The sequence below is a fragment of the Hoplias malabaricus genome, chromosome 1 (genome assembly GCF_029633855.1).
Source record: "Hoplias malabaricus isolate fHopMal1 chromosome 1, fHopMal1.hap1, whole genome shotgun sequence".
Taxonomy (NCBI): domain Eukaryota; kingdom Metazoa; phylum Chordata; class Actinopteri; order Characiformes; family Erythrinidae; genus Hoplias; species Hoplias malabaricus.
In genome coordinates, this window is record NC_089800.1 from 43871203 (window position 1) to 43895506 (window position 24304).

The following is a 24304-nucleotide window of genomic DNA, read 5'->3' on the forward strand; positions in this document are numbered from 1 at the left end:
GGGAAAAAAAAGAAAAATAAATGTATACATTCAGGGGAAAGGTAAACTTCAGAGATTTAGCTACACATTTTAAATACAGAATAAATATAAAATAAGGCTAGGTTTTATTTTTTCAATTATACAATTTAGCAACACAACAACAAATGTCAGCTCACTCACCACTTTGCTGGAATACTGCTTCTATGTCCTTGGCAGGTGCTAAGGGCATACAGATAAATCAGGTTTAGAATGTTTGAACGATTATAGCATTGTTCACAATACTCTCTGAAGCAAGGCTACATAGCTGAGATTCACCTGACTGTCTGCGCCCACGGCGGTATGTGCCATTCCCTTCCAGAAGAAGAGGAAGGCCTTTCCTGGCTTTCTCAGGTGTATAGATGAACTCTGGGGGTTCTGTAAAAGGTCAAAGTCATAATAAAATCTAAGTATAAGGTAACTAATTATGGGTTTGTCAATATAGGTGAATAATACTGTATATGACAACCATAATCACTTTACTGGGCTAGTGCATATGCATTTATGTATTTGCTTTCTGCACTATTTGCCCCATAAGTTGTGTGCTTCTGTTTGCACCTCAAACTGTAGATGCCCAGCAAATCACCTTATGTTCATAGTACGAATGAACATGACTAATAATGTGTAATAAAATCTTTTTCCACAAGCTATTGCATGTTGAGTTCACAAAAGAAATTTCATGTGCTGACACATATTAAATTGCCAAAACCAGTTCCTGGAAGCGGTCCTGTCGGTTTTAATGAACATGTAGCCATTTGTAACATAGATTGATTCAAATTTGATAGGAGATTTGAAGTGACGCAACAGTCTAAGCATGGGCTTCACTCTCTCTGGGTATGCAGGATAGCCGTCCCATTCATCACTCAGTCCAATGATTGCCAACAGTTTCTGTCAGCTAACAGAACTGAGAATCAAGTATGTTGAGGTTTCTACAAACATTGTGTTTGTTCAGAAGTTTAAAAAAACGGATGGCTTCATGTCTCACAGGAAGCATGTACTAGAACCGCCCAGGTGGGTAGCATTGTGTGATTGTGGAAGACACCCATCTAAATGGGTGAAAGCTACAACAACTTAAAACTGGAGATAAGACTGGGTAAATACATTAATAAAAAGCTGCACACACCCGATTGTCTTCTTCCTCTGGGAAAACCATGGACATCATCCAACCTTGGAGAGGGAGCAGGCTTTCGATTTGGCTCTTGCTCAAAATGAGGGGCTGAATGATAAACAATATTAATAAAACAAATCACATATTTTAACAAAGCAATACACTAATAGTGCGTATAAAAATATTGAATCAGTGTAAGTTAAAATTTGCAAATAACATTACAGTTCTAACCAGACTGATGTGGATTACTTACACGGACAAAAATTATCACCAAGAACCTGCCTTGCCTGCACAAAAAAGGTATAATTCTTATTATTATTTCAGAATTAAGACCTGGATTTAACAGGTCACTTAACATGACAAATATTTTTATTGCATTCACTGTCTACAAACTACAAAAAGCACATTCTAAGTTATATTTGTTAGTACATTTGTCCCAAGGCTTACCTTCTGTGGTAGAGATGCAGGATGATTTTCCACTATTAACCTCTTGAGGTAGTGCAGCCACAGTCGCTTCTCCTCCTGATTTTTAGCCTAAAAACACATTAAAAACCAGTGTTTGCAACCCCATTAATATGAGTGATATGGCAAAAATCTCACATCAGAATGATGATCAACAACATGCATCACAATTTAAAAAAAGAACCAGAAGTGGCACACTCATATACTTTTATTGCACTGATATAAACAAGACCACTTAATCCTGCTGTGATCCCTTGTATAATGAGTGAAATTGTGTATCTGCAAAGTAAAAATATTTTCCACCCACTCCACCCATAACTGTTCTTGGTTGGGTTAATGAGGCATGTCAGTGAATCACAGGTTAAAAAAATTAATTTAAAATAAAAATTAATTAATTAATTAATTAACACATAAGAGGTACGAGTTGCCCTGTGAAGGACTGGCGCCCCCTTCAGGGTGTGTTCCCTGCTTGCACCCAATGATTCCTGGTAGGCTCCAGAAGCACTGCAACCCTGAATTGCCCCATATTAGTATATCTTTTATTTTAATTCTATTCAAACAATGTTCTTACCTGAACAACATGCTGTTGTTTAGGGATCGTCTGATCTGAGACCTTGAAGCAGAGCGGATCTTTCATGTTTTCCACCAGGAGCAAATTACAGCACTTGAGAGAGAGGTGGAAAATTAATGGATTTTTGCTAAAAAGAGTGGTACAATTTCTACGACAAATCAAGCTACTGAAGCAAAAGGTTTTAACAACTGTATTCAAAAGAACAACAACTGAAGACTTACAAAAATGTGTGTACTGTAGATGAAATGATCCAGCCTTTTTTTGGCAATTAGCAGCATTTTGTCAAAGAGAAAGAAAGCCCTCTCTTTTTTAACTCGTTGAACCCTGAAAGAACCTTCCAGAACAAGCTCTCCAAATCCACTGAGATCAGGACCAGTCCAGTTTCGCAACAAGCTCTCGATCTCCTGTCAGAAAAATTATAAAAAATGTATAAAAAATGTAAAAAATTATAAAAAATCCACTTCTATATTTTTGACAGAATTTCGAGTTTGTATATCTAACTAAATAGTTCAGAGCCTGTACCTGAAGTCTAACTGCATGCTCCTGTTTCCTCTTCATGTCGTTAATGTACCAGGCCACTGCAGTCATGGTGATGATGGCCTCCTCCACAACTTCATAACCTGGGTCATTTTTGTCAAAGTGCTTGGACAACTCCTGACGGTAGGGGGAGACATTGATTACTCTGAGAAGTGGAAGCAGCATAGACTGGAGGTATGTTGCACTACTCTGGCTATTCCTACTCTTGAATGAAATGTATTTCTGGTTGCCTTATGTCTCTTTCAGTGCATTGATAATATATTTTAATTATAAACTAAATTGTGCAAATGTAGTTGGACACAGATTCTGTAAAAAATTCTGTAACAAAGGCATAGAACACCTAAGACACAAAGTAAACACAAACAAGATAATCTTTGCTTAATAAGATCACTACTAAGATGTTTGGTATATTTATGTGTTCCGCATTTGTACTATAACGTTGTACTTTCTTATGTGATAAATTTACTCACATGCATTGGCAGGAACAGCAATCTACTATTAAACATTAACATTTTGTTAATGATTTTTTGTTTATGGTTCAATTTCATTATGTTACTCTGGTGACAGTTGAGGTTTTATTTTGGACCAATAGTGCATCAAAATTAGAACAGGCCTGGAAAATATTCAATACCCATTTTGATAGATGCTAAATATACTGATATGCTTCACAGCAGTTATAAATGTTCCTTAGTACTTACATTTTTAAGCTGCTACTTTTTTATTATGCTTGTTTTTTTTTCTGTGCTTGGCAACTCTTACTTGAAAAATAATCCTTTTATTTAAGTATGGATTTAAACAACTATACACATCTATGAGAATTACTATACTGACCTGCAGCAGTAGGTGATACTTCAGAATCCTCTGTACAGGTTTCAGCAGATAGGTCTCCAGGGGCAGCGAGTGGCAGAGGGTGGCCTGTCTTTCCTGGAAGAAGCGCACCAGGCATTCGTTCTTCATGCAGTCCCTCAGGACAGCCACTGAGCTAGTGTGGAAAGAGAGGGAGACAGACGGTCATGCCAGCTGAGGTCCACTGAGAGGTTCATCACTTAAGCAGGTCTGTCTGGCAGCCACTTCAACTTACCATAAGCATTGCAGTAATGCATTGAGCTGATGGCTCTGTAAAAGCCCTTAAGCCAAGTCTACAGTATTTACAAAAACACTCAGCGTCTCCAAACACACAGACTAGGCTGTCTGCTAAATGCATCAGAGAAAAAGTGCTGGTCCTAGAGGAAATGCAGGGTTATGCGGTTCAGGTTCATGTTCACATTCACATACTAGCACACCGAGAACCAATCAGATGAGCAAAGGTTATTTGGTTGTGTTTCTACACGTGTGAGTAAATATGACTGTGGCTGTGAAAGTTGGGTCAGGAATCAGCTTTAGCCTAACATCTGCTGCTGCTGCATTTGTGGCCCATGGGAATAAAGCAGACGGTCTTGAAACATAAGCCTGAGAAGTCATCACCAAAGCATGCAATCCAGTCATATGCCTGATTTTTCCACTAGACCTGCAACTAAATCTGTATAATGAAGACCATTGCTACATTTAATCCTTAATATCTTGCATGCCAATCACATGTTTGATTTTGCGGTTAACACAATCCCTCAGTCATAAGTCTAGTGAATCCATGCTTCTGCGTCCACATGCTAAAGAACACTTAAGGAGCACAAGGTAAGATTTGGCTTTTTGGCTCCTGGGGTTCAATTAGTGTAACTTATTTTTACAGCACTGTAGTGAAATCAACAAGGATGGGAAGGGAGTGGAGGTGGTTTCCTACCATCTTCCAAAAGTTACATAGTGCAGTTTCTTCTGTGTTGAGTCCAGACTAGCAACAGCAGAGACATTCTTCTTAGTGAAGCATGATAATGACTTTGAAGCTGTAACTTTAAGGTTACATATTACAAATAGTAAAGTGTTCTTTTAAATGAAAATGCATCCCTTTGGATCAGTAACATTTGTGTTGTAAGCACAAAGAGGCTAAGCTTAAGGTTTCACATGTGAAGAAAACCAATATTTAAAAACAATAATAATATCATTTTCAAAGCTGTAACAATGGTTAGGACTTCAGGAGCTGAACTTAAGGCATATGTTTCACATAAAACACCAACATACAAAAGGAAATGATCAGCCAATCATGTTTTGATTTTTAACAGATGGGACAGACTTTGATCTGGGTTTTCTGGAAGTCCTTGACATGTCACTGACTGCAAATATGAGAGTGTAGGTTAGAAAGGACTAGTGCGTTTCGGTCATATGTTAGAAATCCGAAGCTCTATGTTTACCACTGGAAAAACGAATGCACAGAAAATGCACAAAAGAGACTTGCACTTACTTGGGATAATTCATGCAGTATATGGTGTATATGTCAAAGGCTTCACTCTAAACAACAGAAAACAAGAAAGATTAAAATACACACAACAACATAATCAAGTGATGCTCCTGTTCTGTAAACTGGGCAGTGAAAGTGCCAGAAGCAGATCTGGCCAGATATGGGCTGCTTGGCAGAAACAGTTTCACTCACTGGACTGCATCTGTACAGCATGTAAACACATCTGATTTGTGCTTTATTTGGAACCTGATATCCATTCCAAAAAGCATTTCTTTGTTTTGGAAAAAGAAACAGACTGATGCTTTTTTCATGGGTCACTGAGAACCTAATCTTTATTCGCTGAGGATCCTGAGAAAATGCCAAATAAGACAGGTCCTCAGAAGGCCTTTAGCCTGTGTGGGGAGGTACATCAAGCTAAAACCCAAAATAACCCTCCGGTAATGGCCTAATCAAATGTACTTTATGCCGATACTAACTGATCCAAACAGTGGCCTATTCAGCCAGAGTTCAGTAGTTGTTTTTTTTCCTCAATTACAGACATATTGCCCTTTGCCACCCCTAGAAAAGTAATGTAATGTAATGTAAGATTGCATTACAGTGTCAAAGTTTTAGCACAGAACATTGAGAGAACCATTAATTCTAACTGGGAATTCTTTCCCAAATCCTAGTAGAGTACAGCACTTACATATTTAACTCACTACAAACAAAGATGGCATTGTCAGTGCTCCCGTGCCACACTGGTCTGCTCATTGTCATGTCATTGTGGCATGGAGTGTGTCAGTAAATGTGCATGAAAACTCTGTCAGCTGACATACACTCGCTTGCAAAGGTCACCATAGTTTGCTGATATGCTTGGGATTGATTCACAAAGCCCATCTGTCTTTGACCTACCCACCACCCAGACAACATGCTACTACTGCCTGCTGTCTACACACTGCAGAACACATGGCTCATTCCAGCAGCTGTGGCTTTCTGATAGAGTTCAGGAATAACTGCACACACTGAACAGTCCAGAAGAGTTTTCAGAGCAGAGAGAAAAGAACATTTTACAAGCTTTAAATTATTTAAATTCAAAAGATGTTTTCTCTTTATCTGACTAAATGCAAAATCAGCCAAGGCATACTCGGTATCCAAAGTTTACTTCTCTGCTGTGTGTTGCTCTTGAAATTCAAGGCTACAATAGAAGTTTATAAGCACCAATTGCAGGCCTAAATCATCACAAACTTGCCTAAACCACAGTGAACAGTTAAACAAGCTCAAATAGACTCGCGTGTGTGGTTTCTGACTCTGTATGGCACACTGATAGCTATAAAAATGGCCAAAAGTATGTGACAAAACTAAAAACACTAACAGCAGCCATCTTGTAGTGACACTGTACTTTTGCTCTATTTATAAATATCATCCATATTTATAAACAATATGTCACACAATTATATAAATCACATGAGTAATTCTATATGAAATTGTATTCTATAGTTGGTTCTCACAATGTGCTGCAAAACAAAAGGCACTAAACATGTCTTGTATTTCACAGCAGACACAACATGAATATATGTTAAAGAATAACACTATTTACAACTGTAACACAAATAAGACCTTGCAAATACAGTTTGGATGAATCCCGTTTGACCCCTAAGATTTACCACTTAGTCCTACACCTCTATTTTGCTTAGGAGTAGAGGCATCTCATTGGGAAAGAGGGGTAAAGGCAAACATTAAGGCTAAAATGCTCCTTAAAATGAAGATGCTATGTGAATCACTGGCAAGATGGCAGCACAAGCAATAACAAAAGCCACAAATTCTGTTCTTTTTTGTGTTCTGAAGACCTATCGTCCCTGAAGGGTCGTCCTGCTCCGTATGGGAAGATTTTAAACACTACACCTTGTAACTCAGTTCCAAGAGGCAAGATAACACTCAAAAACAAGGCGTAGGGGTTAAAAGTAAGAAATGGGATTCACCCTTTGAGCCCACTTTTGCCCATTAAATTTAAGCTTAAATATGTAAACTTGGATCAGTGGTTAAACTGAATAAGACATTATTTCATATTAACATATTTGAATCTCCCATGCGATTAATTTTGTGCAGTAATTAAATATCTACAATCTCACTTTACTGCTATACTTACCCTCTCCACAAAACATTCTGCTATAGCCGTTGCATGAGGGCTGCGTTCCAGGTCTTCCAAAAGTTCACTGTTAAGAAGAAAAATTTTGTGTCAGACGTTAATGAGATATGCACAGTGAGAAATGAATCTGCTGTGTCTTACTTTCATGTTCTCACAAAATGCCAATTTGCTGTGACTGACTTTTATATTTTTGCAAATGGTGCTCGCTTCATCCAGTGGAACTGATGCATGAGTGAATGACAAATGTTTCAAATCTGTAATGTAGCATCACAGAGTTTAGGGGGCTAGTGTCCCTGAGTTGGGATTTGAGGTGCGTCTTTGTTTGACCACTGTTATTCTTTTTCTATGGAGACATCTGGGACTAGTGTTTCAAGAGGATGCTCCTGGTTTCAGCCAGCTCTCAACTCCTGTCTCCATTTCTACATTGTTCGTTTGTTTCAACTCAAACTATCGCTTAAATGTGCACAGATGGAACACATTTTATTCTGGCTCAAGCCGAATACCCCCCCAACACACTTTCCCCGGATCCCCACAACAAACCTTGAAGCTCCTTTTTTACAAGCCAAGCCCCAGGACCTGAAAGCTAAATAATCATGAGTGTCATGAGTGTGCTTTCACTGTGCTTTCAAAGACTACACACTTCTAGATCATTTTTTTTTCTCCTTAACAAAAATGTCATGGCTTTATCATAACACGTAGGAGACTGCTTTGTCTCTGTCTCGGTCTCTCTCTCTGAAAACCTGGAGCACATGATTTACATCTTTTAAAAGGCAGGGAGCATGGAGAAAGCAGAGGAGCTCTCCTTTCAGCCTCTGAATGAATGAAAAACAGCAGGCTTGGATTATCTTGGCCGACATCAGCGGCGGGACAGGAGAGCTGGAGCGGGAGTTGAGGCTAGCTTTAGTAAAACAATCACTATAGTGAGTCATATGTGAAATAGAAGAAAGTGGACTTTCTCAGAGTGTTGTGGTGCAGACTTAATCTTATGGGGGTTGGAGCAAGCAGGAAGGATTTGAAGTTTCTTGAATCCAATCGGTTCCACATGAATAAAATATATTTCATTAACACAATTATTCCCAAAAGAAAGTCTTCTAAAAGGCACACTTGTGCTAAAGTAATACATTTCATCACTCAGGATACGATGTGCACGTTTGACCACATAATGTGAGTAAATTCAACAGTTCACTCATCCCTTGACTCTCTGAGAAGAGCCCAGTGATTATATAGGTGACCACAGAGGACTTCATTCAGTTCATTATCAAACATTAAACCCTCATCACTTAGAGGCCCTCAAGCCACTAGACTGGTCAGTCTCAGGGGAACTCTTCTTAAGGTTCTGACGGAAAACAGCATGGAGCTCTGTAAACACTCTGAAGGTGCCTTCATGTGGCGAAGGGGAAAAGTTCGGAGGGAAACCACAGCACTTTAGCCTTCAGAATCCCCCCTTCTCTGTAGACGGAGCTTATTTCGTGGCTGCCCTTTGTGGTAAGGGGATCTTCACTTCAGTTTTACCAAAAGTAGAGGGGAATTCAAGTACTCTGTGCTCTAAAACACATTAAAATGCTGGCCTTTGCTAGGTGTCATTCCCGGCTCTAGACCTAAGTCTAGAACAGAATGATACTGTAAGTGAAGTTTAGCAGGTGGATTCATGCCCGTAAAAAGATGTTATCATGTATACCGCAAGGCAAACCTTGTACAATACTGTGATCACAGGTCATGCAACCACTTGCATGTCTTCACTTTGGCAACCAAGTTGGATTCAATTAGGACTTGGCACAATTTATGAGGTTTTGGAACCAACAGTCAGAACTGCAGGAAAGTGTTAGGCCATTTGTGCCAAAAGTTATAAGTTATAAGTTATACTTATTATATCAATGCTATTACTTTCCCAGACTCTCAATCACAAAACACTTACACAGGCTGTTAGCACAGTTTGGCAATGCATATTTGAGGTGAAATGAAATCTCAATAAATGGAACCACTAAAGCAAGAGCCAATTAATCTCTTTTGTCATGCCAGAATTGTTTAATAATGGACTACAGTATAATGAATGCATTCCAAAAAGCCTTATGTGGTAAGACTGGGAAGTGACCTACTGAATTTAACACTGTGGGTGAAAGGAAGTGTCCTGTCTGACTCCTCCCTAATGCTGTATACTGCAGAAGAGGTTATGAGCAGGATCAGGAAAGGGAGTCACCTGCTAGTTGCCTTAAATGCGGAAACTCCCTTAACTTGCCTTCATTCCTTCCATCTGCACCTCAACCTCTCCCTTTATTGTTTCAAAGACTCTCTTGCTCCCTTTTTCTATTCCCTGGTGTGGCCTACTGTCGGTTGTCTTGCTATTTTCACCCACTCCCAACATTTGTCTGTTAATGTGGCTGGAGTGGTATGTCCAGGGCAATAAAGACAAATATTTCATTTCACTCTTATATTCTGTAAAGCAGACAACCCTTTGGTTGCACTCCAGGCAAAATGTCCACCCAGGGGAATACACACATCCACTCTATTCCTTTGTTTGAAGTGAGAATTCCTTCAACATGAGAGCAGAATCTACACTTCTTAATTGCTCCAATATCAGATTAATTCTGACAGTAATGGGTTTATGTGTTTTGGCCCCTCGTTATAAATATGCAAAAGATACATAACCAACATTTTCAGGTTCATTATGACCTTTGATTCTGATCAACTGGTGCTCATTTACATTTCAGAAATGACTTTATATGGACTGGTGAGGATACATCAAAATATTTTCAGTGTCTGCCATTTTGACCACTCACAAAACACATACTTAAAATGCAAACCCCAGAATATGTAATTAATAGAAGAAATCTCTTTTTTTTTATAATGGAATGCGGGCCAGTGTATAATTATGTGTCCCTTCCCTCTCCTCACCCACATTACTCTGACATGATGTCCCCACATTTTCTCATCAGTAACAGTGGTTTCCACAATATCAAGATGCAAATGAGAGACCTTTGGAAGAGACTGAGGGGCGTATGTGTGACACATATTTTAATTTCTATACACTGATGTAAGCATTCTTTGTATATTTTTATTTATTGATATTGTAATAAAATCATGTGCATCATGCTGCTGATATGAAAAAGTAGGCCAGCCAGCTTGACCCAAAGGGGAAATGGCAGGGGTTACATCACAATTTGGCTCAGTGACAGATAAGAACTCCAGTGAAGACACAGAGGGGATAAAAGTCATGCAGAGGATAGAAATCAGTCAGGGGCTAGATCTCACTTAGCAGAGGAGTCTGTCTGGGATGTTCCACTAACTACCCCCATGACCTCAAGGGTGAAGAATACACTTTTGAAGATTGCCTCCCACGTTCCACATGCCTGTGTCAGATCTCCTGTTCTGACACAGCATTTAACTAGCCTTCTGATCATGAATAATTTATTAATGTGAGACTGCAGGGACTGTCAGCAGAGGAACATCTCCACAAGTGTATTAAATATGACTGGATTAAAGATTAGGCCTGGGGTGGCCTAGGGACATAAGCATAACATAATCATAGTCATATGGAAATCTTGTTAATCATTTTCCTTCTATTGCTTTTTGCCCTATTTGAAATGATGAATAAATCATTACAACCCTAATTACTTGGACACAAAGGTTAAAAAGGTCAGAATTATAAGTTTGATTTTAGATCATAATTTGTATTAGGCAAATAAACATACAAGCATTTAAATTTCTAGGCTAATTGTGTAGGGTTAGATGTATCTAATCAAAATGAAGTGTTTGGACCTACTGGTATGTCTTGGCAATTTAAAACCTTGCCTCAGGATTTGGAAGTCCTAGTCCTGGTCTTAGTTAATCATTTAGAATTATATAAAATGCAGGTTTAAAATATGAATACAGAAAACATGGTCTGTAAAAATTGCAAGTGAAGAAGATCGTAACTGCAAGAAGTTACTAAAAAGACAGAAAAATAGCTCAAGTGTACATGAGAATTAACACACTCAGTTCATTGTGAGGTGTTGTGAAGAATGAGAGTAGTACAGACCATCGGTCCTGATAAATATGCTCCAAAGCATTGCAGAGCTATTGCAAAATAACAGACATGAGTCAACAGAGGAATCACTTTTCATCACCAAGCTGGAGGATTGGGAATCTGAAGCCAGTAAATACAATGTGTGCCGCCACAGTTGCTGCACAATAAAAGCTAAAAAGTGTAGCATTCCAGTGCTGGAGTGCGATATAAAGCGCTGTACTATTACTGGACTGACGAGTGTGGGAATTGAAGATGGCCTGTCTGCTGGCCCAGCATGCACTGCTCTCCTGACTGTGCCCTCTCTCTCTGACAGGTCATGTGTGGCCTGTTCACCGCAGGGGCTAAAGCTCTACCTCAGAGCCTGGCTCCTTTAAGCTCCGGGTAAAATGACATCCGTATGCAGGCTAGCATGCTGGCCAGTGCCAAGAAAATAGACACAACAGCGTGGAGCGTAAAAACAGGGACTGCATTCCATTCAGATGAGGGGATAGGCTTTTAAGGGCAAACAAGAGCAGGAGGAAAAGCAGCTAAAGTGTGAGAAAATTGAGGTCAGCCCTCCACTGTAAGCAATGAATTTTACAATTAGGGAAAGTATGAGGACAGAGGATGAGGCACCAATGGAGGGGCAGATTTCAGCACCGGAAATCCCATTCTCTTCATTACAAGCTAATCAAATTTCAAGGAAAAACTTCAAGTGCCTGAGGAGAGAACAAAAATCTTTGCTCCATAAGTGCTGCATTTTATCTACGTTACAAAGCAAGATGCCTCAAGGAGACCCAAGGACTTTTGTAAGATTTTCTGTTTCAACACAGCAAGTAGATTTCCCATGAGGGCTAGTTCAAGGCACTATGTTCAATTTCTAAAGCTTAGCTACAACGCCAGTAATGCCTGTAATGAGAGCGGCCGACTTGGCTGAGAGGAAAAAGTTTGAAAACACGGCCCTCAGGGAGAGAGTACTAAGGGAAAAAAATGAAGAAAATGGCAGGTATGTGGAGGGCTCTTCCCAAGAACTCAGCAACACTCTCAGACACACATCACAGCTAACCGCTAACTCATCCATCAAACTACAGCCACATTCACGTCATTTACCCATGAGTGGTATCAGAAAACAGCTGACAACCAACCCTGCTGCCACAGGCTCCACTACCCAGCAGCGATGATTAAGAGAATCAGTGCTGAAAAAGTCAACATGGAAAAAAGTATAGCCAAATGAAAATGACATTTAAACAGTCTGTAGTTCAGTTCAGTTCATCAGTCTCCTCATAAAGGAGACAGAGAGGAGACTTTTATATAAAGTCTAATATAAACGTCTAAAGACTAATTAAAATCACTCTACTGCACCCTGTATGAACTCAGGGTGTGATAAACCTTATGCTCCCTTTCTGCTTGTAAAGAAAAAGAAGTTATGACTGGAGCTTGTTAAAAGCTTTGCATGATAGTAGTGAAGACAGTCTGCTGGAGAGGATCAAAAACAAACTCTCCCTCTTGGCTGTAGTCTGGACATTGTCCTCTTTGTAGGGATTGCCTAGGGTCTGAGCCAGTCATTGTGTCTGATGCACATTAAACAGATATTCCCGCCACCCAGAAGCACACTCTGCAAACTAACTCTGACTCAGACATGGTTTCTATACACAGAGACAAAGCGCCTTCCTGGCATATCAGTACTAGGAATTCCCTAGACCAGCAAATTGTGGCAGTGGTGGTGGTGGTCATGCATATAAAAAAGAAACAACACAACAAGTAACACTGCTGAGTATATTCAGTTTTTGGACATGAGTGCTGGCTGTCAGAGGTAGAAGGCAAATACAGTGTTGCCAAAAGCCAAAACAAATATAACAAGCTAAGCTGCTAGCTATTTAAAAAAAAATGCTAATAATAATGCACAGTTACACTCAATGCACAGCAATGCAGCAATTAATGCTGCCAGCTAAATATCAAGCTAGTATGTGAGCTAATACATTAAATGGGACATATAATAAAACAATTATAACTTTTTCAGTGCATAAATTTGTATATCTGGTGTGCCTACCCACCAACAAACTATGAAACAAACCAACCCAATTAGATTCTGTAGGTTGCCACAGTCAGAAAACATGGGACAGCACATGTCGTTCTGATTTTGCTCTGCTTTCTAAGTCAAGTCTTTCAAATTGTCCCACCTCCTCGTCGTAAGAACACAAAGACAATGTTAAAAAGTAAAAGAAAACAAGAATGAAAAAGAAGAAAACCAAGCAAAAATATATGAAAGTGAGTTTCTTCTCACTTTCGTCAAGTTGCTGCGCAGTTGTGTTTGTGTAAACAGTGGCTCAATGTCATTTAAAGCAAGAGACGTTGACGCCAGCTGTTGGTACTGTTTACACAGGGTCAGAACAGTGCTATGTTGTTTGGTCCTTGGGATATCCAACCACATTTCATTGCAAGGGACTCTGTTAACTTCTGAACAGGAGTATAATATGTCCCCTATAAAACTACTTTACAAGTGTTGGGTCCAGTTATAATGCATGCCTCTAAAACCCTCAACTTTTCTAGAAATATTCTTCACTAGGAATGGGAACATTAGTGTGTGGATTTTATTGCATTTTGACACATAATCAAAAGGTCAGGTCCTTGTTTTAAATAATTCTGAAAATTCTGAGTCAATCGGACTCATCCCAAAGGTATTAGAGCTACATCACTTCAGAGAACAAAGGTCCATTGCTCCACAGAGGGGACACTGTATGCCACTCTATTGCAATAGAGCATGATATATATATGTGGATGTTCATTCATTTTATAGTGCTTTCTAATAAGATTACACAAACTGTGTGCACTGTGTCAGTAATGGGTGCACCTTAAAGTTGCAGAAATCTATACTTAAAAGAGTTGCCACTGTGTACAACAACATGTCATTTTAACATACTTATGTATGTAGTGGGGTACTTATCTGGCTATTGTAGTAAGGGACATTGTTTATTGGAAACACTAATCTCTTGAATGAATAGACTTATCATCCTACTTATCATCTAATTGAAAGTTGTCCTCAAAATCCACTGTAAACAACTTTTAGTGACCGTGCTATATGCATATAAAGATGTACTTGCTCGATCTCATCAAAAGAACCAAATCAACTAGTCTCTGTACTGTACAAAATGAAAGAAAAAAGAAAAACAGCAGAACACTAACCTGTTGAACTCATATATGTCTTCTATGTTGCAGAAGAGGGTGCTGACCTCATCTGGTTTGAGAGGCAGTTCTCCACAGTCAATAATGCACCCCAAATAGTCCTGAGAGACAGAGAAGGGAAGAATGAAGGTATATAAGCTCAGTATTGTAAAAAAAGAAAAAAAGAATATTAAATTATGATTGCCTTGATAGTAATAGCTGAATGAGCTTTACATACTGTTATTTAGTAAGTTTCATTTTAGAATAATTCTATAATAAACATAAATCAATAATACATGCACATTTAACTCCCTAAACTGAACATAAAATGGAGGATAACTAATCGTTCTGCAGCAGACCTCGAAGGCATCTGACATTGTTAAGCATTTCTGAAATTGAATTTCTACAGAGGCTTAATACATGAAAGGAAAGGTCAAACTTGAGTCGTTAAGGTCGTCCACGGAAACAATCTGAGCGGCTCAAGAAAGCAAAACACGCAATTAATATACTGGTAAAAGGTCCTCCCTCTCAAAATATTTGTTTTCTCCCTCTGTACACTGGTGTCTCTGATCTGGGAAACAAAGCCACAAGCTTGTCTCATGAGAAAATGGATCTTCTCTCTCATCACTGCTATGACACACACACATGCTTCTTTCACACTAGAGAAACTCTGAGGTATCGAACAATCACTCCGGGACATCTCTGGAGCTGTTTTTATTTTAGAAATTCTCCAGAGTTCATGTGTGAAAAAGGCATGTGAAAGGGGCATAGGGCGCAGAGAGGATAAAGTCCAGTTAAAGTCCGTTTTGAATGTTGTGAGTGGTAGCGTTCACACTTAAAGCTCCTCTGGGTAAACTCTAGAACATTTCTGGATTACTGTGCATGTGAGAAAGGGGCTAAGTGGCTCCATTAGCCAACTAAGGGGTAGTTAACACACACACAAAGGGGCTCGTCCAGGTTGTCAGGGCACAGTCTAGACTAACCATGACAAGTTTGGAATACTCTACACAACCCATCAAACATATACAGAGAAGTATATACCTATACTGAAAAGTAATCTTTCTCTGTTACTTTTCAATTGACTAAACCGTGTTGTTCCCACAAATCCTCTCTCATAACAAGGGCTGTTAGGCTTGACAAGCTGTCAATAAAATGGTGGCATCATACAACCAACTTAAAAACTGTAGTGTCCATATAAAATATGGCTATTGACATTGCAGTATTTACAAGTTTTTCCAATAACTAAGAAAACACATGTTCGTAGGTAGATTGGTGACTCACAAGTGTCCATAGGTGTGTGTGAATGTGTGAGTGTATTTCGCCCTACAGGGTGTGTTCCTGCCTTGCATCAAGTGAGGCTCCGGACACACCACAACCCTGAACTGGATTAGCGGTTACAGACAAGTTTTATGCAAACAGCAGTGTCAGTTGAATGGTACATTTTTCTACGGTTTCTTGGGTCTCAGGCTAAACTTTAGTTCCACTGGCATTTCTAACCAGAAGTATCCGTCAGCAGCTTATCAGTGTCTGTTTGGCCTCATTAACCTCTAATTGAGCAGCTTTTTAGCACAAACAAACATTGTCTGATAATTCCACACTTCTTAGATGTGGGATCTGAACTGTGGCAGACTGAAAAAATTGAAACTGCCACTGCTGGCATTAACTACTGATGAAATCTGCCCTGAGAAAATAGAGGCCCCATAGCAAACAGAACAAGGGGCCACCATGCAAAAAACAAAACCAACCCCCAAAAAAAAGCTCCAGACTTGACTGCTACAATAAATAGCTATTAACAAACAAACATTTTGAGGCGTGTGAGTCAACTTTGCAGTCTGCAGCCCCCTCACTCACTCCCTACTGCATTCCTGCAGTGTGTAATAGGGTGCTTTTTCTCACCCCATGTTTGTTTCCAGAGCCACTGGGGTGTTGAGGAAGGCAAACAGGCCTGAGGTGGGGCACAACGAGGTGGAAAATGAGGGGCCTGACGCATTCATCACCTTTTAAAGGCAAAGACGAAGTCTGGCCACTGTAATTACACTGATTTACAGTCCGCCACAGGCCAGAAAGAATTCCCCTGATGCTGCTGCTGACTTGGATTTGAAGGAGAGAGGGAGACGAAGGGATGAGTGAAGGATGTCAAAAAGAGTAAAGGAAAAGTAAAAAACAGGAGTTAGAGAGAAATATGAGGATCAAAGCAGGGTTTGTCACTAAAGTTTTCAGCTTTAACTCAAAGTGATGATTGTTCTGTAGGAATGTGTCTTATTGGAAAGGCTTAAGGCCAAGATGCTTTTTTAATTAGCAGTGGTTACCCAAACAATTTACAGATTCCATTGAATCTGAAGGCTAAATGATTACTGTGAAATAAATGAAAATGGCTGTAATATTTTGTATTCTGCAAATTTTGTTTGTACAGTGTTTTAAATTTTAATTGTTTTAATACTTCAAAGAAATGTATAAAGTGGAAAAAACCTAAGGAACCAGTCCCATCAACTTGCGGGGCAAGATTTTTAAGCTGCATATTCAAACATCTTTGTGTCGCAGTCACACAGCTTCAGGGACCTGGAGGTTGTGGGTTCGATTCCTCCTCTGGGTGCTCCGGTTTCCTCCCACAGTCCAAAAACACACGTTGGTAGGTTGATTGGCGACTCAAAAGTGTCCGTAGGTTTGAGTATATATATATATATATATATATATATATATATTCAAACTAGAACAGCCAATTAGACATTAATGTAATTTGTGACTGTGATTACTACTAACATACAATTACAATCCATTATTAAGTTTGGAGAAATTATCATTATAGTCAGGTCCTATTCCAAACTGTCATGGTTCACCACTGCAGTTGTTTTAGCAACAGCTGTAACAAACTAATGCATTTGTAGGCATAGCATGAACAGAAGAATTTGGGTTATCGGGCTAATGGAAAAAAATTGCTTAAAGAAACAACCCCAAAAGTTGTTTCATATAGGTTTTTATGTACGTATTCAGATACTTTTAACTTGAGAATCGAAAAATGATCCAGAATGGCTGTGTTAAGATGATAAGTGATAAGAGTAAGTAATATGGCCCTATGAGCGGTTAATTCAAGGAAATTAAATTAATAAACAACAATTAAATTAATTAATATTATAATATAAATGTCACCAGAAAAAGAATTATGCGAGAGTCAACCACAAGAAAGTAGAAAGCACATCTTTAAAACAAAGCCAGAAAGAGAGAAAGAAAAGGACAAACTGCAAAAGGGGGATTTTGGAGAGGAAGGTAGACAAAGGAAGGAGAAAGTAATGAAGGGAGGGCAAGAGAGAGAGAGAGAGAGAGAGAGAGAGAGAGAGAGAGAGAGAGAAAGAGAGAGAGAGAGAGAGAGTCACTGAGTGTTGCACTCTCTCTGAGCCTTTGTCTGAGAAACTAGGTCAGACTTTGGAGGAGAAGGAGTATGTCCCTCTCTCCTGAGTGGGCCCCTTTGCTCGTGCCCCAGAATGGGGGTTACAGCCAAAGCCCCCCCATACCTCCCCCCACCCCCAATTTCCTGTTCTATTTGGCTGGACTACAGTGTAAAAGAAAAGGGGGCTTCAGTCTGTCTGTTTCCCCAAGTGTTCCCCATTGCTCGTACACACATATATCGGAACTGTAAAGCACTCACAAAGAAGGAAAAGCTCAACACACACATACGCAAAAGTTCTTTCAAGCACATTCAAGCAGGTTTGACATCATAGTTCTATCAAAACCAGACAGCCATTACTAACAGCAGCTCAGCAAGGGCTCCAGACCAATCACAGACACAAATCCCCGAGTCAGCAGTGTGTCACACAAACCCCCCACCCAACAAATATGTCCTGTTTTGAAGCAGCATACAGATAAAACAGCAGTTTTCGTCTTCTCGAGCCTCCTCCTTCAGCAACCAATTTATAGCCATCAGATCTAAAGGCCTCTTTTTACTGGGCAGGCCTCAATTGCATGCCTCTTCTTTTTATTGGATCTTAAAGCGGTCAACTTCAAACAGCCGCTCAGCGAAAAGGCAAAGCTATGTTTAAGCATTTTAATCCAAAAGATGCTCGTCTCCCTTCAGGCAAATCACAGATGCACAAACACACATCACTTTCAAAATCACTCTCCAGATACCTGTTAATGGACAAAGTGACCATGACTTCAAAGACCTTTCTACTCACTCAGGGCTCAGCAAAGAATGACCATTGTCATTCACTTGATCTGCCCACACTATTGGCTCAATTGCCATAAAACATTGTCAATGTCCAACGCAAAACATGTATCTTCATTTTAGTTTACTACATCATTTGATCACAGCAGAATTCATTCACATTGTGTGAATGGACCAATAGAAATGCTCCAAAATTACTTGAAATTAAACCTTTTTATATAGAATTCCACTCAAAGTTTTACATTTTTCCCCCTTCTCCTGTAAATTAGCTATTATGGAGATACATGTTTTTCATTGGACAGTGATGATCTATAAACTCACCTTCTAAAAATCTTGCTGTCTGTAAAATTAGTCTAACAACCAAGTCAATTAATTCCTTAATGACTTCACATTTGCTCTTTGTTATGAGACACTTTAAGCTTTGGTTTGATAAGTACAGAAAGGTTAACAAACCAACCATGTGGCCAAGGCCATGGTACTTAACGATAACTTGATAACTGTTAAGTAGTTACTCATTCTCATACTGCTTGAGAACTAATTAAGCAATAACACACCAAAGGAAGCACTATAACCAACCTTAAATGTATTATTTCAATGATCCCACAGCTGATTATCACAGTTTATTGTTAGATTTTAAAATAAAGAGAACAGCGAAAATAGCATTTGTTTATCAACATTCCATAATATTATATAGATCCATTCCTTCATACATTCCTCCTAGTGTTAATCTACTGTTTGCAGTGGATGCAGATCATAGTGATATATGATACACGTATAAATGATGCTGAGTTTGTCTGTTTCAAAGTGAGTATTTTGAAGTATGGCTCCAGAACTGTCCGGTTGAACATGGGAATGAGAGCTGAGGAGAAAAAAAAAACAAGAAAACAAAAACCCTAAGATGAGAAAACTTTTGTTTCACATAAGAAAGTGGAGAACGGGTCCACCACGTCGTAACTCTTTAGTCTCTGTGGTCTTTCTGTAGCTTCTTGCCCAACAAGATGTTGTCACAGTCTGCACGGTCTGTGGTGCTGAAGCGCCTACTGTTCTTTAGTTATAGCTGGGTATGAAACCTTTTGGGTTCTGGAACCTATTTACATTAGTGGGAGTGCACCAAACAGTTAAAAATTGTGCTGGCATTGTTGTTGCTAGGTTACATGTCTTTTGTGGTGTAATACTAGAAGAGTTTAGGTCAGAGTGCCGTTATCATGCTATATTGGCCTCTCAGCCTATCAGATCGAAGGATCTGGACTAACTGGGATTTAATATAAAATATACTGAGTGACAGAAACACTACTGCAATTATTCATTCATTCATTCATTTGTAGTCTGAAACCTCTTATTCAGTTCAGGGTTGCGGTGGATCCAGAGACAACTGGGTGCAAGGTGGGAACACATCCTGGAGAGGGCACCAGTCCTTCGCAGGGTGACACACACTCACACATTCACACCTAGGAACACTTTTGAGTCGCCAATCCACCTTCCAACATGTGTTTTTGGGCTGTGGGAGGAAACCAGAGCACCCGGAGGAAACCCAAGGGGACACAGGGAGAACACACTAAACTCCTCACAGACAGTCACCCGGAGCGGGACTTGAACCCACAGCCCACCGGGTTCCTGCAGCTGTGTGACTGCGAAACTACCTGCTGCAATACTACCTACTGCACCACCATGCCACCCCACTACTGCAATTATTATTAGTAGTAAAAATAAAGTCGCTAATTTGAAGACAAAATTATTCCTCCCAATATTAATTATATGTAACAATACGTAAATAACAGTCACAGGGCTTAAAACTCTATTTTTAAGTTGACAATTCTGCTCAGGGGTTTCATCACAGTAACATTATACACTTTTAAGCAACATTCTAAAAACTTCTGAGCCACTAACCTTCTGTCTGTCTTGACCTTCTCCAGAGGTCAGGATTTCAGACAGTTCTGTCATCAGACTCCACATGTAATATGACAAATGTGTTGAAGAGTCTCTACAAAGAGCTTCTAATACTATTCCGCACCATCTGATTCATGTGTGTGTGAGTATGGGAGAGATATGAACAACAGCCTCCTCATTGTCCCAGGTCGGCTGACCCCACCATGAAACAGTGCAAACATGCGTTTGAAGTGACAGATGAAATTTACTCTTGCTTTCATCCGCTGCCATGACCTCCCTTGCTCCACCTGAGAGTGTGATGAATGGCACCACCACATCTCAATGATCAGGAGAAAATGGCTGCTGGTATAGCCAAATATCCAGCTATTCCCTATTGGCTACAGGGCTCGTATATTACATCTGAAGTAAATATGATACCGTTACTGCAGAAATAAAGGCCTTTGTGTCAGTGCAGATTCCTAGAGCTCAGGAGAAATGCCTCAGGCACGTACATTTTGGTTAAGACAGAGTGGATATAAAACTCTACTTGAATATGCCTGCATTCTTCCAAGTGTGTTGGCATGAGTCAAATACATAACACTTCAAAGCATTCAAGGGGAGACACGTACCCTAGACATAAAAAGTCTGAGAAACCTAGCTTTTCAATGTGTTTTTAAAGTAAGTTGTAGTGACAAAAACGTTATTTATATAATTCTGTTCTCATCCTAAATACAGCTTATTAGGAAGGGCATGTATGGTCCACAAAGTTTAATACTATAGTTTTACACTAATTGGGCTAGTACTTAATGAAAATTAGCCAGGTTTGCATAATGCAAGCTGCATAGATAAATCAGCACATTTGCTCCAAACCATTCTGTTTTTGGTACAGGAAGTAAATAATGTCTATAATAATAAATATAAAATGGCAAAAATTGAGAATAAAATTCAGGTTTCAAGAAGGTTGCTCCAATATATGCACTGAAATATATCTCTGAACATCAAAATTATATAAAAATGGTAAAGATTTACATTTCTTTATTACAATATATACTGTCCATCAAAAATATGGACACAGTAAATATGGCCCCACTAAAAAAGGGTAGCATTTTGTCCACTGCATCTTACTACAATCACACGTGAGTGTAGAAACTACTTATTCAGTAGTGCAATAATAAATATAACATATGCTCATAAAATAGTTCATTCTCTTTAAATATGACCAAATTAGTATACTCTCAATTCTCAATTACATACTTATGTTTTAATGTTTGTAAAGTTGAACTTATTATTATTGTCTGTAACATTTAAAACTTTGTGCAGCTGCACAAAGTGCAACTTGAAGCATCTGCTTTCACCACCATCTAGTAAAGGTGTGAAAAGCCACAGAAGAATGTACATTACCTCCACTATGCTCTTGAGGTCCCTGACATAGGCCTGCTCTGTCTCTACAATCTCCAGAGCCACCCTCTGGAGGCGGGACAGTTTGGGAAGGGGTGTGGAGGGTGTGGCTCCAGGCAGCATTGTCAGTGGGGTGAGGTCCAGACTGATGTCGGAGCCTTGGCGCTTGGGGCTGGGGCAGGAGGGCACAGCTCCATAGGGCAGTGAGGAAGAGGAGGAAGAGTGAGCATCTTGCAGTGAAGCAGAGGAGGCAGAGGAGCTGAGGCTGGCTGCCCGGTCACTGTCTGAACACACTGTGTTGACGGAGGTGCAGCTCCCACGGGACGCCCCCCCTGACGAGGCCATTCGACTCACAATCCCACTCAGAGAGGAAACTGAGGAGGGCCGCTTAGCAGCTGGAGAGAGAGAGAGAGAGAGAGAGAGAGAGAGAGAGAGAGAGAGAGAGAGAAATAGAGATTGACAGCATACAAGAGAAATAGAAAGAGAAAGTTAGTTTCACCATGTAAATCACTGACTTTCTTTCTTTCTTTTTTTTCATACTCATTCTGTGGTATACACTTCAGTTAACTTCTCTTTTTCCATGTTAACACACTTCCTTCAGGTTTTAATGAAGTGTCTGTGACAGCACATTTCTTCCCCTTTCTAAACAGCCCTATTCAGAACCACTAGTATAAGTGCTTGTTCCTATAAAGACGACATTTTGAAATAAGTCAGTCTTTCTGTGCATTAATGGCGCTGTGTATGGTTTCAGTCCAGTAAACTTTTTGCATAACTCTGTTTCCTCATAGAGGCTGTGTACAGTGTGGAGGAAGGAGCGTGGAAGTGATGTGCATATGTTTTGCTTTTGAATCCACATATCAACTGTCACACTCCAGGAAGGTATACAGCACATTTAACAAATTATCTTTAGTGTCCCTCACTCCTACAAACTAAAGAAGTGAGGCACTTATACAGGGTAGATTCAAATACTGTTATCTAGATATCTATCCATTTTATGTGTAAAATGGGTGTATCTATAACTAATTTTTAATACACTGTATAAGAAAAATGTTGTGGAAACAGGCTCATTCTGCCTAAAGAACAATAATAAGATCAGACACTGTTGTGAAGTAATTAGCTGTTATTACAAACACCACTCCAACATATCAACACATTGTTGGATGGGACAACAGCACAAATGCTGGTGACCTTTATACCCCTGACTGGGTTGGTGCCCATATGAACAGCTGCTGAGTATTTTAATTTAAAGCATTTCTATGGTGATCACATGATTTTTGCATCCACAGTGGGTGCACATTAAAGTAACTAAATTCACTAATTACAAGCAGTGTCTACAAACTTTGGCCATTTGCTATATTATTTGAATGATGACTTAGGTGGACTAACATGTATGTACTTAACATGTGCAAATTACAGGCCAAGGACTACTATAGCTATATTTGTTACTTTGTAACGCTTTTCAGAAGTATATATACAGATGCAGACAAGCATATTTTGTGGCTTTGCAAATGTTTCCACTGACAGATGCTCAGGAAACCGTGCAGCCTGAAAAGGTGTGATTGAGTAAAAATATGCTGCACTAATTCACAGCAAAAGCCACAGAGTCAGCCCTGTCAGTCAGAAAGACAAGAAACGACACAGTGAATAGACAGGAAACAGGAATCACAACTTCCTGCCCTTATTTTCTTGGATGACCAAGCATACAAACACAAAACTTATTGAGACAGAATGGTCCTTGTGTCACTTAGAGCACTGAACACAGCATAACAATGTTGGAACTGAAAAGATACTGTACATGGATGTGAACAGAATGGTGAAGTTGTCATGGCTAGCAAAAACAGGTCATTGTAGAGGGAAAAACAAGCCATTGTTTGTAGGCTGAATGTAGTGCTTTGGCTATAATGGTGGCCCCTTTTATGAAGCAAAGGCCAACAGAGGCGAACAATTCTCTGCTTCCTGTGACCTAGAAGGACCGTGCAGTCAACTGTAGCACACTCTCTCTCTCTCACTGGCCGGCCAAGTCTGCGCACCATCCATCAAACCCTCCATTTTACCATTAGCTGGAATCTCTCACAAAAAACTTTCCCTTTTCTCCAAAGCTTTGAAAGCACTTTGGCAATATTGATTGCCTAAATTTGATTTAAGCACCCTCATAAAGTGCTTGAAAGCAAGTGTTTATCTTTCACTGGCCCTTTCCCAAGATCAACAGTGATATGGCAGTGGTCTCACGTGAAAAAAATGGGAATAAAATTTAGAGGAAAAAAATAACAGAAGAGGCAAGTAATGCCACTCCATGGCGAAGCATAGATCATTGAGTGGTATGATTAGCGCTGTCTCAGTTCAGCCTTAGATTACTAAACTGACAGTTCTTTAATAAGCATTTTTCAAAGCCTGAAATAAATCCTAGTCGATGAATGGCCGGCGTATGACAGTGTGAACCCGATACATCCTCTGGACCAAGATAAATAAATACTGCTCTATATCACTATTCAGTGTGGTCAATGCACTTCACTTGGCATTGAGAAAAATGACAACTTTATAATAGCTACTTTCAGAAACTAAAGTTATTTTTTATTAAACATAATGGGAA

At 39.6% G+C, this 24304-nt stretch overlaps 1 protein-coding gene across 1 annotated transcript; it reads right to left on the reverse strand.

Moving 5' to 3' along the window:
* Nucleotides 1-151: 151 nt before the first annotated feature.
* Nucleotides 152-22076, reverse strand: LOC136691144 (pleckstrin homology domain-containing family G member 2-like). Its single transcript, XM_066663493.1, has 13 exons — nucleotides 21718-22076; nucleotides 14313-14413; nucleotides 7148-7214; nucleotides 5026-5072; nucleotides 3525-3675; nucleotides 2679-2810; nucleotides 2378-2560; nucleotides 2157-2249; nucleotides 1571-1657; nucleotides 1377-1410; nucleotides 1139-1231; nucleotides 295-393; nucleotides 152-198 (listed from the first exon to the last, which is right to left on the reverse strand). The coding sequence occupies exons 1-13, from the start codon at nucleotides 22057-22059 to the stop codon at nucleotides 152-154; spliced, it is 1476 nt and encodes a 491-aa protein (XP_066519590.1). The 5' UTR covers nucleotides 22060-22076.
* Nucleotides 22077-24304: the final 2228 nt, after the last annotated feature.